The 15,791-nt window shown below is 40.0% G+C and overlaps 1 protein-coding gene across 1 annotated transcript in view; it reads left to right on the top strand.

Annotated features, from left to right (window-relative positions):
- The window catches only part of LOC140236353 (ral GTPase-activating protein subunit beta-like), a 45,963-nt gene extending 38,874 nt beyond the window's left edge, over nt 1–7,089 (top strand). Inside the window, exons 24-27 of the mRNA XM_072316312.1 lie at nt 41–340; nt 934–1,078; nt 1,768–1,884; nt 3,713–7,089. Of these exons, the coding sequence (XP_072172413.1) occupies nt 41–340; nt 934–1,078; nt 1,768–1,884; nt 3,713–3,821 (671 nt within the window). The 3' untranslated portion in view covers nt 3,822–7,089. The remainder of the gene's footprint in view (nt 1–40; nt 341–933; nt 1,079–1,767; nt 1,885–3,712) is intronic.
- Nucleotides 7,090–15,791: the final 8,702 nt, after the last annotated feature.

Genomic DNA, 15,791 nt, shown 5'->3' with positions numbered 1-15,791 from the left:
CATATTTAAAGATTTTCCTTGTTTACCATCTTATCTATAGACTCTGCTCCATTGGCACCTGTTCCCGAGGACTCCAGAAACCAACCTGGCCCTCCAGGGCCTGCTGTGGTGGCCCAAGGAGCCCCAGTGGTCCAGGGAGCCCCGGGGGCGCAGCGGCCCGGGGTGGACCTTGAGGCCAGCGGTTCTAGTAGCAACAGCAGCCTGGCGGGCTCCCTGGCCGGGTCTCTGGAGCGTCCCTCCCGCAAGGTGTCCACCAAGGGGGGCTCGTCCCCGCCCCCTGAGCTCAAGGTCATGGTAGTATGGCTGGAGAACTTTGAGGACCACCAGGCCTTCCCAGTCGGTGAGACAAATGACTTTTTTGTTGCAAACTTATCCAATGATTATTAGCGCAGTATTAATGCATAAAATCCTGTCTATAATGGCCACTCAATTGCGACAAATAAGGTGGCTGTTATAGACAGGTGACCGCTATAGACAGGTTATACACATTTAGTTATTGCACAGTAATAGCATGCATACAGCGGGCAAGCTTTTCAAAAGTTCGTCATTATGCCTGAATGGCATGTGGATGCAGCAGTGGCTATCGCTGAACTGCCAACCATGAATGAATGAATGACCATCACGGCTGCAAAGCAGAAAAACACACCAAATTATCGGCTCGACTGCAGCTTTGTATGGATCTGTGGCTGCTATACACAGGTTGAAATATACTGCTGGCTGTGTTAGATATGTGGCTGCTATGCACAGGTTCTGTAACTTGGCTTTTCTGTAGGGGGATTTTTCAGTGGCTGCATACAACAAGTGGCTTCTATAGTAGGTTTGGCTGTATACTGATGAGGTGGAATAGACTGTGTGTCATTGATGAAGTGGAATATGCAGTGTTTCATTGCAGTGTTTTATTGTTGTTTTGTGTATGTGTGTAAAATATTGCAGCCGATCTCCTTGCCAAGACGAGCACGGGTTCAGAGAACCTCGCCATCAGTTGCAACTCTCTCAGCAAGGTGCCCGACCCCTCCATCATGATCATCTACATTCACCTGCTCAAGAGTGGACTCTTCCGCATCCACATCCAGAGCAGGTGAGGAATAATGGAGAGTGAAATTGGCCTTTATTTTTGTTTTGCCTCTTTCACTGAGTGCCCAGTGCAGTATTTGAGCAGAAACCCGACATTTCAATTCTGGTAGAATTATGTAGAACTAATGCATTGCAATTACAGTATACCTGCCATCAACTTTAATGTTTGGCTGTTTTAAAATGACACCATTTCTCACCATTTTTCATAAGTTTTTCTTTAAGATCATAATGTATATTCCATTATTTTTCTTGTATGTTGCCTGTCCCTAACAACCTTGTGCTGTCTCATTGGGAATTACCTCTCCACTCGTACGTATAGGTCCAAATTCACAAAGACGGTTTTAAACTGAGACCATGGTTTGAATTTTCACCATGCTCTAAAATAAGCGTGAAATAGGCATACCTTTGACATGAGCGTATCAATGCGTGTTTATTGCTGGACGTCTGTTGTAATATGCAATCTGTCAGTCGTATTTATGCAGAAGAAATTTGAATAAATCATGGTTTAACTTTAAACCACCTTTGTGAATTCAGGTCATTGAGTCATAGTGAAGGAGACTTACTTTGTTCTTTTGTTTTAATCTGACTTTTTTTTTTTGTAAGGGATTGATACTGATATTTTGATTGGCTTTTGTATTGTCTTTATTTGTGTATATACTTCAACAACTTTGTAATCATTATGCCCTGCTGTAGCTGCACCATGGCTATACCACTGGTGGACGGGATGGTGGTCAGTCGGCGGACACTTGGGACGATGGTCAGACAGACGGTCATCAACACTTGCAACCGGAAGAGGCTGGAGAGCGAAAAGTGAGTTCGGCTAGTGTCTCATCTATTCGCTCACAGTTTTATTGTTTTTAAGTTAGTGCATGTCATGCGGTTGTGAATATTTACACCTGTGCTTGAGCGTGGGTTAGCCATTGTCAAAGACCTCCTCGCTGCAATATTAGGAAGTTTTTGATTGACGGCACCATGAGCCTTGTGACATAGGAAGTAACCGACCTGAAAGGACCATGTCCTTTTGTTTGTTGTGCATCACAAGCTCGTTTGCAAATGTGGGATGCGGTAGCTCAGCATAATTGCAACTTTTCCCAGGTACTGATGTATGTATGACGTTATGAACAATGTTGTTCCTTTGACGCTGTTTTGGTCTTCTGCCATTGCAGATTTGAGACGACACCCTACAGGACTTTATAAAATCTAGTAACTATGCCAGCGGCAAAAATTTGCACACGACACACACAATGTTATGTCTGTGTAGTCAATCAAAAACTCCCTATGCATTTGCAAGAGAAGTGAGCAGAGGGTTATCACGTGAGTCAGACAGATTCAGGCCCAAAACAAGGAGGCGTTAGGAGACTTGTCCGAATGTTTTGATTCAAGCTTTTGAATGTGTAATAATAAATTTCATGTAGCAGTGTTTGGTCATAAAGAACTCACAAATTAGCAGAGCTCTGTTTGAAAACAGCTCATGCATAATAAATTTCACACCGAGGGCCAATGGGCCATTTTTACAATTGCATCAGTTTTACTGACTAACTGGATTATTCAGAGCTGAATTATGCAGAAGGAGTGAGAGCAGGTTGGGCTTTTCACTGACTCATGAATGATAGTTATATTCGTAGATCTCATCGGCTCTCACACGTATGCTATTGGCTTTGGTTATCTTGCTCATAACTGTCGAGGTATAAAGCATGTGGGCCTTTCAAAAAAGGTAAAGGTCTAGCATTTCAGTCTCATTTTTATTGTTGTTGTTGTTGTTGTTATTTTTTGTTTTCCTTAGGCCAGGTCATGGGATTTTTCAAACATCAGCAATTGTCATATGACTGAATGGTCCCGAGTTAGAGCTATGTTTGGAGTCATTTTTAGCCTTTGGCTCGTGTTTCTTGTTGAAATTGCATCTTTGACTTCCTGTTTCTTATTTATTATCAGGTCAGGAAGTGTTGACACAGATAATTTTGAGGGGAAAGAAAATATATGTAACTGAAGAAGGGAAGAAAAAAATCAGGTTCAAACAGAAAGAAAGAGAGAGAAATAAAAAAACAAAACAAAACAAAAAACACAAAACAAACACACTGTGTCATATGTTTGGCATGTATGACATGGTTTCTTTTTCATTTCATGATGAATTTACCCGAATCTCTAGCACACCTCAGTCCTAGATTTGTCAAGATAGACTCTCCCTCTTGGGTGTAAGAATGACTGTTAATCATGGCAGTTGCCTTTTCAAGGCATGTGACAATGAGAAATGAAAATTGCTATGCGACATTTAGCCAATAAATCTTGCAGAAAGTAGAACACGGGATAATATGTCACTGGTATCTTTTTTCTAAAGTCATCTGAGGGCGTTAGAGCAAATGTTGGTGATCATCCTGTCACACTACTTTTAAACCAGAAAAGATTGTGGCATGAACTTTCACAAAATGTGGACCATGAAAAAAATTACACATATACTACATGTACTGGATAGTGTAGACAGAACCTTTCGCGTGCATTTTGCTTTCGTGAATCGTGCCTTGCGAAATTTGCCAAACTTTCATGAATGCAACATTTTTCTGGCTTTATAGTATCCATGAGTGTTCACTCTTGTGTTACACTGTTTCCTCCAACGAACTTGCTCCATTTCCTTGGTCGACAGGTACTCGCCCCCTCACGTGAGAAGACGGCAGAAGATCCAGGAACTGGTCCAGAAGTACCACACAAAGCAGACAGTCTCAGAGTTCTACACCAGTCTCTTCATGTCTTGACCGTCCTGATTCAAGGGTCCAGCAGGGGCCAAACCCATTCATTTGTATTCACACACGTATGTAGGGTATGAACACCCGAGAACATGGCTGGGGGTGGGGGGAGGTGGGACTTCAGTTATGCACTTGTAATTGTATTCACAGACCTTCAAGTTGTGTTAACACAAGAGTCAACATGGTAACTCCAAGGTGGAGTCTTGATTTTACATAATCATTGCCACCAGTAAAATACAATTTTCATAGAAGCCAGTGATTTTACAATCTCGTAGAGGTGGTGAACTGTGCTACAAATCTTAAATAAAGACTACATTTTCAGAGAATCCCATGATTTGATAATCCTGTAAAATATGTTGAACTGTGCTACATTCTATAAATAATGGCTCAAATTTCACAGAATCTGAGAATTTTGTGGTGTGTAAACTGTGACACAAAGTCGACATAAGGACACAATTTTGGGAGAATCCAGTAATTTGATGATTTCTGAAAGTCTTCGAGCTGTTGCCTACAAACTATATATACCTACATGTCTGTTAGCCTTGATTGGACAAAGCCATCTGGATTGAAAAAAAAAGAAAAAAAAGAGGATGGCCGTTACCTTGCAATATTTGACTGGAATGTTAAGGTTCAAAAATAGATCAAGGATGCAGTTAGGAATTTCCTCAAGTTCCAATGTGCTAAAGTTTGCGAGTTATGCCAGGTCAACACAAAGCGAGTTGAATGTGATAGTCATAATTTGAAGAAATATTAACCTTTGCTTTTGAAAAATTTTGGAGTTCAAAGTATGTTTCAGTCGCGCAAAACAACAAAATGATTAAAGAATAAAAGAAATGTGGGAGGATTAATCAGTGGAATGAAATGTAACCCACAAGTATTAATTTCCCTCCATACTCTCACATTCCTTTAGTCTTAACAGCTGAACTTTATTGTGTGGTGATCCCTATTCCAGGCCAAGCACAGCATGGAAATTTAATAGCTTTGAAGGGTCCGATCAGTGTGTGTGAATTCATTGTCAAAATACCCAGTGTATGTTTCAAAATTCTCCTCATTCTTCAGTTTAATTTGACAGCACATGCTCCTGTAACTAAAGCTAACAGTAGTGTATTGTGCCTAAGAATCTTATGTTTACATGGTAAGGAACTTGTCTTTTCTTTTTTTAAATCGTACTGAAGGAATTGAGGAATGAAATCTTGTCCGCACATCTGAATGCAAAGCAAAGTAAACACTGGTCATTAGGCTCAACTAGAACAGTGACCAAAACATACGTTATGAAGTTTGGAGATAAAGATTTGTCAGATGTTAGTATCCAGTGTGTGTGCCATGTCGCCCTCTACTGTGGAGAGGGGATCAGTTTCATGCAGTCGGCATGGCGACAGATTGGCGCGAATTGATACCTATCTTGTGCTAAGAGGGCCTGGATAAGGGCTTCTTGGCAGCCTCGTTTATTTCTTATCGCTAGGAGACAGTTGTTGAAGTATAGAAACTGAAGAGGTAGCACTTGAGCCTTTAATACACATGAAACCAAGACTTTTGCATGTCACGTGCTGGTCTTTTGTGCAGACTGGCGTATGTCACTTTGACGTGAAGTATTCATCAATATACCTCTCACTGGACTCAATGTGTGCTAGGAATCACCCTTCACAGCTATTGTTTGTGCCTTTATCTCAACACCAAGTCTTGACTCCATGCCATTTACCGGTAGTTTCACCCAGCAGGAATTAGACACTCGGTAGGTCCATACACTCCCAAGAATTTATGTATACAAGTGGTTTTGTGCAATCTTCCTTTGTTATATTTTGTAGTGTAATATATACATTAGAGGTATAGTGTGATATATATGTACTTAAATTGTATAGTAGTTTCACAAGCTCTTTGTACATCTTGAGGGTTGCTCATTGTGTTCTGTAACTTTTATTTATTTGTGGAAACATTGAGTGTGCATTTGCATACAACTGTACCTTCCTCAATAGGTAGTACGTGCTACATTTTTTTCCGCAGACCCTACTAATTGATTGTGTGGGTAATAAATGCAAACTGAACTAAACCATGAATACCCAAAGAAAGCAATCACTCACATCTACAAACTGGTTTATGGTTATTTTGGACTCCCATTGGTATTGCATGTACAGTATCTTCTGTTGGCACCAAGAATATGTATGTCCATGATTACCACAGTATCAAGAGTTTTGTCTTAATCCATTTTTTTTTTTTTGCATGAACCTTCCCTGCAGTAATGATATCTGTTAAGTGATGCCTTTGTCTTCAAAGATTGTGATATTAGCTCTTGTAGTACCATTCCCAAATTGTTGATATGCAATGTTGATAATATTTTGAGATGACCTAGTCCCAAAAGGGTTAAAGGAAAGCTTTCCCATATCTGTTAGTTATTATCATTTTTTGGCAATGTCTAAGCTTACATTTGAACTATTCCCCTCTATGAGCTTGCCATTCTGCTTCTTGTAAGCCTACCGACAGGCAGATTAGAATTCATCAGATAAGATTATTCTGACCATCATGCCTGCATTTGATATCAGGGACGAATTCTGTGTGCTTTTCTGCTAGCTGTGTCCACTTTGAGGAAGTTAATCGACGAGCCCTGTCAGATTTGCAGGAACTACTTTGTATCTGTTCAGAGGGATGCCATTTGCCAACTGAGTAATTTTCCCCCTTTTTTTTAATGCCAGTTTGGCAGCATATTTGAGTCACTTTTATCCCAGATATGTTCACCTTTTTATGTTTGGCAAGGTGTGATGCAGCAATTAATGGTTTGTATTCTGATATACGAATAAGGAGGTGGGGCTTAACTTCACCTCATTATCACTTCAAGTTCCATAAAGATAAACAATTGTGTACATTTGTATGTAAGCGTATCGACAGACACTCATTATGTATGTGTGGTTGCCAGACTGTGGTGTTTCACACGGCTGTCGTATGGAATGCGTACATACAGTCATCAAGGAGACTTGTTCCTGTGTGTTAACGCTCTGCCACCACAGACATACCTAGGAACACTTTTTTTTTTTTCTTGAAATGTGATCGGACAACAAATCCTTTTGTACTTGTAAAACTTGACAATGTGCTGCAGCATTGTGAAGCGTGTTTCGTTCGTGAGCACCGTGCGTTCATCTGCTGACTCGTTTGAGCTTGTATCATTTGAATGACTGACTGACCATTTTTTCTGTAGAGTATATAAGTTTATACTTTAAAATGAGACAACTCTGTATTGTAAACAATAAAAGCCCTTGAACCATTGCTCAAGTGCATCTCGACATAAGTTGTCATTCTCTGTTGTGTAGTCATCTTTGCCCCTTCCCCAGTGAGTCTGTGGATCTTTTAACAAGAAGAAACTCTTGAGATACATTGTAATTGAGTCATTGTAATGACATTACTGTGAAAACGTGCATGGATAAAGTCTTCACTTTGGTTGCTCCTCGTCTGTGGAACACTCTACCAAGTCAACTTTGGAAATGTTACCACCATGATACCTTCAAATCTGAACAAAAGACCTATTTTTTTTTTCAAGCAACTTTGTGAATGATATGTGACATATTGTGGGAGGCGGGCACCTCTGAATGTTCCACAGATAAATGGAGCTATAAAAATGCTGTTCATTATCATCAACATCATCATCATCATCGTCATCGTCACCGTCACCGTCACCGCCACCGCCACCGCCACCGCCACCGCCACCGCCACCGCCACCGCCACCGCCACCGCCACCGCCACCGCCACCGCCACCGCCACCGCCACCGCCACCGCCACCGCCACCGCCACCGCCACCGCCACCGCCACCACCACCACCATCACCATCACCATCACCATCATCATCATCATCATCAACATCCTCCTCATCACCATCACCATCATCATCACCATCACCATCACCATCACCATCACCATCACCATCACCATCACCATCACCATCACCATCACCATCACCATCACCATCACCATCACCATCACCATCACCATCACCATCACCATCACCATCACCATCACCATCACCATCACCATCACCATCACCATCACCATCACCATCACCATCACCATCACCATCACCATCACCATCACCATCACCATCACCATCACCATCATCATCATCATCATCAACATCCTCCTCATCACCATCACCATCACCATCATCATCATCATCATCAACATCCTCCTCATCACCATCATCATCATCATCATCATCATCATCATGTATCTTGTGAAGAAATTCTTGTTTGTTTTACAATGCAAAAAGACCAATTATTTGATTTTTTCTCAAATTTATATTAAGGAATCAGCTTCCTCTTTCTCAGAGGTTACACCACTTACATAACACACTTTTCTTTGATTCATCCTGTAAGGTCGTGAAGAAAGATATCTTACGGGAAAATATAAAATCAGTGGCATTTCATTCACAGGTCTAAGGGTATTGCGCCTGCAAGGTCAAGGCAATTGGTCAACTGACCTACACAAGTGTTCAACATGTCATTTAACATCATGACTGACCAGTAAAGTTGTCACACCTTTCCTCACCCATTTTTTTTTTTTAATCACTGCAATCAAGCGGTGTAATTCAATCTGCCAAGCATGTACTTACATCGTACTGCCTCACTGTAAATGTAGGTTATTACATACCACTACATTGTATCAAGTTCCAGATTTATGAATGCTTGAAATTGGGATCATATTTCATCCAGCACAATGAATACATTCAAAATCGGGAATTACCAGTGAATACATAGGCGTGTCATTGAGTATTCTAAAACGGTCAAGAATAACTTTCGGTGGTGTCATGTAATACAAAGCACTTGCCTTTCATTATGTACTTTTCATACCTTTCTTTGAAGTCTTTCGAGGAAAGTTAGTATTACAGATTCAACAGATTGTCGGAGGCTTTTGAAGTTTTGTCAACCTCTGTTGAAGGTAGTCATTAGCGAATACATTCATTTAAAACTAATCTACATATTTTCAGCATGCATTTACAGCCAGAAAATGACAGTATTAGAAAGTTTTGGTGACCTGTAACCTTGACCTTTGACCTTTTACCATTGTCATATTTCAGACAACTATTTGTGTATGTAGGTCTATCCTTCCTACCTTTACTAAAGTTTTGGATGGAAAATTACATTTCCAACTAAAGTGCAATGGCCTGTGAGTGACCTTTGACCTGCTACCACTATCTGCTATTTCTACTCGATAGGCTATCCACCAACTTACATCACCACTGGACATTCCTAGCCAAAGTCATGACTGACCTTTTGCACAAAATTTGAAACAATAAGATCTTGGTGGTGCAGACAACCAAAAACAAACTGCTTCCAACATGGGGGGGGGGGGGGGGGGGGGGTGGGGGTGAATGGGGGGGGGGCAGAGGCATTAAAAGAAACACAAAAACTTGCATGCAATACAGAAAATTATTGGACTGGTAGAAGCACAGGTAAAGTTTTGGTATTTCAAAATTTGATTGCAGTGCTGAATTGTAGAGCATGGTTTTGATGGATGGTTACATTTGATGACATACATATTCCATAATTCCTGACCATGCTGAAAAATTTAATCTTTCAGAGCAAAAGTGCACAACTGGTCTATTATTGTGTATCAAAAATGACTCTATTTGCTGAAGGAAAGAAAAAACTGATAACAATATACAGAACTATGGATATCTTTTTATCACTCTGTTAATACCATTTGTAACCCAAGTGCCCCTTTAATACCAACGATATTTTTAGTTGTAGGTCTTAGAGAGTTTCAATTGGATACCAGTACACCAAACAGAAATGAAGAAAGGGTTCAAATCGGTAATTGACAGACACTAAGTCGATGTTTAGAGAATATATATTTTTGTCTAAACCATGCATAGGGCCTACTTGAGATACAGGGCAACCCCGCTATAATGAGGACCTTGATCCATGACAGTTACCTTAAATTGGGGACCTTTTTTATCGAGCGAGAGTTATCATTAATCATAAAATCAATGATAACTCTGATCCAATAACTTTCAATCAACTACAAGTTTCTGGGTTTTTTTTTAAACAAAAACTTAGAATTGATCTGAAGTTGTAATTGATTCAGGAGGAAGTTATTATTGATTTCAATCATGGGCAGGGGCGGATCCAGGAATTCTGTAAAGAGGGGGCGTGACTAATTATTTCTGGTGCCACTTCCGGGTTTCATTTCATTTTTTTTCTTTTTATTTCTTTTGTTTTTAACGAAAAATAAAGGGGAGGGGCATGCGCCGGTTGCGCCCCCTCTCTGGATCCGCCACTGATGGGTCTCTTGAAAAAATGGATGTACAATTGATTGAGAAGTTATCAGTGATTTATGGACTTTTGGTTGATTTTGGAGACTGTTACATGATGTCTATTTCCATCCCCCCCCCACACCCTTTGTACGTAAAGTATCAACATATTCTGTTCCCCTCCCGAATGATTGACACCTCAAAACTACACCGGCCATTCACCGAGTGGCGAGGCACTCATCAAGTGCTGTCATTACTCCACTCAATTGGGTGATTAGATATCGACCGGCAGTTTTGGTTTCCATCCTCGACAAATAAACTCCTCCACACCAACACACCCTCCTCATCAGACTGTCATGTTGCTTGTGATTTATTATTTCCAGTAACTGCAGTGGCCCTGTTCAAACGTACTTTGCTGTCAAACGTGTGAAAGGGAAAATAACCGCACTGCACTATTAAGAGGAAGAAAGAAACGTAAAGTCCTTCTGATGGCTACGCCCAAGGTTTAGAATTCTACGTTCCTTCTCATTCAGAGGGGATGTACATGTACATCAAGGCATAGGTGCAATGATTGCTTGCTTGCATACAAGCATTTCGTACTTCCTCAGTGGCTACGAACAGCAAATCAGAGCTCGTTTCGCGAGTCAGTTCAGGGCCCCATTTCATAAAAAGTTGATATGATAGCAACTCTTGCTGGGCCCTGTTTTATGAAGAGTTATAATTGATTATATACAGTCAAACCTGTCTATAGCGGCCACCCAAGGGAGACGGAAAAAGTGGCCGTTATAGACAGGTGGCCGCTATAGACAGGTAATCCAACTTTGTGTGCATTGCTTACATGTACATGTATCATCGTTGTATCCTTACATGTACATGTACAGTGTATGTGTGTACGTATGCATACACCGTGTTTCATGCATTTAACCATGCCGGTGTATATGATATTGTTGCACAGTAGCATGTTTATTGTCGTGAAGAATCGTGCATTATTATGACTGCATGAGGGATGAATGCAGCGGTGGCGATCACTGAACGTTGCTCGCACGGCTACCAAACAGAAAAATATGCTGAATTATCGGCTTGGCTACGGCTCCATTGGGTTTCTGGCCGCTATAGACAGGTTAATATCTCCCGCGGGAAACAAAATTTGTGGCCGCTGGCCGCGTTAGAGAGGTGGCCGCTATACACAGGGTCTTTAACAGGGCTTTTCTCTCGGGGGGATTTTGCAGTGGCCGCTATAGACAGGTGGCCGCTAAGGCAGGTTTGACTGTAGTTGATTTCTATCATAAGTCTATGGCAGCCTGTGTGGCAAGGGAATCTACATTCAATTATATCTTTCCATAAGGCGGGGCCCTGAGTGGCAATTGTTATGGTAATGGAAAGAATCCAGCTTCCTGATTGGCTACTGCTATTGGAAGTTGCCATTCCAGCAAGAATTGCTATTTCAACATCTTTTACAAGATGGGGCCCTGATGTACACATTTACCTCGCAAGAGGGGGCGGGAGGGATCCGTTTTCTTTCTTATTTTTTTTTCTTTCTGTTAGATTGGCTTATGTGATGAGGTTTTCATCAGGCCATTTCTTCGGTTGTGGCGCCTGCTTCCTTATCTAGAAATGCAAACGATGCTCTCTATAGTGTAAGAAATAACTATCAGGAAACGAGTTTATAATGTTAGTCAACAATAACCTCCCATTACATGTATTTTTTTTTTTTCTGTGTCATCTGTCTTTATTTCTGGTTCTTAATTCATACTTTCACAAAGTGGCTGGTCCCTTGCTTATTCTTCCATTCAATGCCAGAGAGAGGTGAGTAATGTATTGGGAGACCAGGCCAAGAGCCAGCAGTTAGTAGTCACAATAGAAATGTTATACTGCCCCTGCAGCCATAGCCATACACCTCATACAGGGCTTCACATTAGCAGTGGCCCAGTGGCCCGGGGCCACCAAAATTGGTGTTGGGCCACCAAATTTATCTTTTGGTGGCCCAATTAGGCAACCAAGATTCAAAATGAGCTGCTATGTATGTTGCTTTTATTTTGGGTCACCACAATTTCAGAATTAAAGATTTTAGTGGCCTGTAATGGCCACCTGACGCAAAAAAAAAGTTAGTGTTGCGCCCTGCCCGACAACTAATCCCTGAAATTGACTTGTCATACACCTTAAACACAACTACACACGCACACACACACACACGCGCGCACACACACACACACACATGCAGATGAGCACATGCACACAGACTGAGTGCTGTGAAGAACCACAAAGGACCTGACATGCATGCGAGTCTTTTGACAATAAGATGCTACAGCCGAGTCATTTATTGTGCCCCTTACAGGCCATCAATTGTAAAAATGTGTCTGTCACATGATGTCACATGTCACATGAAAAGCTAGACAATTAAAAAAAAAAAAGAATAAAAAAAATTAAGAATTATAACTGCACAGCCTTCAGTTATTCTCATGCAAGAAAATCAAAACCAGAAAATAACAAATAAAAAACACCTTTACCCTCTGTCAAAGCCTCCCTCCGCAAAAACGGCGTTTCACACATTTGTATGATTCCATCATCGCCATTAATGACATTATTGACATACCATCATCACCATCAATGACATCATTAAGTGAAAATTACATTATGCAGATTATCCTGTACAAATATATATTTATCTCATTATCATTATACAGTTTAGCAGAAACGATCTCCGGCGAGGTTCGGTTTGGCACAATTTGGGTGACAAGACCACTTTTTTTTTTTTTTTTTACTCTCCATACATTTCTATGAGAGAAAGATGCCAGCTTAGCTTCTAGGTTCACACTGACAGTGACATGCCGAATTGTGTGAAAATGTCCACACTGTGAAACAGTCCACATTTCTTTGCGTAATGTATCAAATTCCTCCTTCCCCCTTTTCATTTGCAGCAAAGGATATAAGATTTGCCTGACACAGTCCTTCACGAAAGCAGACATTGTGGCCAAAACAAGGCAGTAGCAGGTCAACGGAACCAAGAAAATACTTTCTTCGAAAAAGACCCAGAAGTAGTCTCCCAGGTCTTAATAACACCTGTTAAATGCGGCAGGCTAAAACTGCAAAAATTTACACAAGACTTCCTTCCTTTTCCATAACAATTACTGCAAGATGAGCGAGGGTGTTTTTCTCACATGAAAGCAGGAAAGTAATGATTTTAATGTTGCAAAAAGCACTGAGCAAAAAGGACTACCCAAGACAGAGCGAGATCACAGAATTCCTTAAAGGTGTTTACATTCTTCGGTGATAAAACATGTTTTAATGGTTTATGCAATTATGTTTTAATAGTTTATGCAATTTCGACAGGAAATGTTTTAGACTGCCATTAACCTGCCATAAAAATGTCAATCAAATTTTCGTGGGGAAAAAAGGTGATCCTACACATGATAAAAAACTACAATCATCTATAATTTACATTAGATACATAAAAATCATTTCTCTTGACATGACAAAAATTCAAAATTTTCATGTTATCCGTCAAGGTGATTTGAGGTAAAGATTTGCCAATTAATTCTTTACACTTTCCAAAGTGTCGTTTTTGTAAATGTGAGATCAGTGTGAAACTTGCTGATTGTGGATCTGAATGGTTCACTATCCAAAGTCTGACATATTCTAAAGTATGTGGGACTAGCCAAACAGAAACATGGAAACTCGTCGTAAACGGAGCAATGACAAAAACAGCACCGATACGGAAACAAGTATTCCTATGTTAGACAGAACAATTTCCGCTTTCGAAGGATACATGTTGGTGAAGAACTTTGATTGTCAAAAATATTGACTTTAGACCCATTCATTCACATAGAAACTTGTAAACAAAAAACACCCTCTCACAACTATAAAAGAAAAGAAAATTTGACAAGCACTAGTTTTCTCTTAACATCTCCAGGAAACAAAATGCTTAGCACTAGGTTGTGAATGTTGTTTCTCCCAGTAGCGGACATGATTTAGAAGCTGTGGGACTACATTAAGATTCAATAGTTGAATGTTGGAATCAGAAAAAGGCTGGCATTGTTGGTCATTTCATGTGCAGAGGTAGCATGCAGGCAAGAAAAATAAAATGCAATGATATAGCAGTGATAAAGTAAAATTGTACACATTTTGTGAGATGCCTGATGAACATTTTAGGTATATGCTCAGGTATATGTGTTGCCAACAAGGAAATCAAAAAGATGAAGAAAAAAAAAAATAACACAGACACTACCCAGACACTAAAAGCCACTCCATAAACCTTTTCCGAATGGTTGTGTGATGACAACTGCTTTTATTTTACTTTAATGATTTTCATTTTCACACAGCACTGTGTTTTGTGATTTGCATATTATGCCCTGCATACTGTCATTTGAATTCATACAATTCCACATGTATTTTAATACTTCCTTACACACTCGTCTCATTAATAATCAATACAGTTGAAATACGTGCCATCCAGCAGTAGCTCAAAGCAGGAGCTATGGCAAATGGAAGTATTACATAAAATAAAGAAAAACTGAAAGCAATGTACAGATGTCCACAGAGCTTGTTACTAATATCTTCAAGACACTATGTCGGGTTATTATCAAGTATAGGAACAGGAAAACCCCTGGATTAATATGATTATGCAAAATACTTAATAAAAAAATATCATTGTGTGTGTTTCATTTAGTTTTTCTTATGCATTTGCCAGTAATGACCAATAACTATCAATAACAGTTACAGAGAACAAATGATTCAGATTTGTATGACATGCATGTAAAATATGGTAACTATTTCTGTCTAACTATACGAAGTACTTACCACAAATGTTGCAGGATCAGTTTTTTCCTAAAAATAGTAGTAAAAAAAAATGATGGTTTGACTACAGCTTTCGAAGTAAGGCCAAAAAAAAAAAATTGTTGCATTGGCGTAACATGAGATTTTCAAATAGGGTCGGTCGGGCGGATTTTTTTTTTTTTTTTTTTTTTTTTTGCTACCTGCATTTTACGTGTAAAACTCGTGCTCAGCTCAGTAAACAGTTACAACTGCTGAACCGAATGTGCTGTGTTCATCTATTCTACAAATCATTTATGAGGCCGATATTACTGGAATTATACCCCTTCACAGAATTTAAAGATGTTGAAATCCCTATCTTGAATGTTTTCACTTCATATTTTACTATTTTGACTTAGATAAGATAGATGCAAATTGACCCATATGTACGATCTTTTCATCGCACACGGCGATCTCTATTACAGTCCCACATATACAGATTCGTGTAAGTTCTCCACACAAGAAACCTATGGCAAAACTGTGCACAATACATCGCAGTCTGAATGCTAGATCTCTCCCTCGTACATCCGATATCCCCAGAGCCGTTTCCACTTCCGGGTTTGTGCGATCGCGATCGCAATCAACAAGATATTTGATATCGATAGCAAAAAAAATAATAAAAAAACATGGGGTCGGCGGAATTTTTAGGGTCGGGCGGGTTACGCCAATGCAACAATTTTTTTTTTTTTGGCCTAAACACACAGTTCAAACTCAGACAGTACAAAGTCGGGATCAGGACTGACCAAACTAAGCAAAATGTGTAAAAATCTAACAGCTGCCCAGTGCACATATGGTACAATACACATGGATTATCTATCCTAGAAAAATATCTGATTCAGGGGAGTGGAGTGGATGGAAGGGTGTATTACGGATTAAATTTCTGTTCATATCATCATATCCACAAACTTAGGCAGTTGCACACTTCACCTTTTAGTTTG

The sequence above is a fragment of the Diadema setosum genome, chromosome 1, assembly GCF_964275005.1.
Source record: "Diadema setosum chromosome 1, eeDiaSeto1, whole genome shotgun sequence".
Lineage (NCBI taxonomy): Eukaryota > Metazoa > Echinodermata > Echinoidea > Diadematoida > Diadematidae > Diadema > Diadema setosum.
This window is presented reverse-complemented; position numbering and strand designations above follow the sequence as displayed.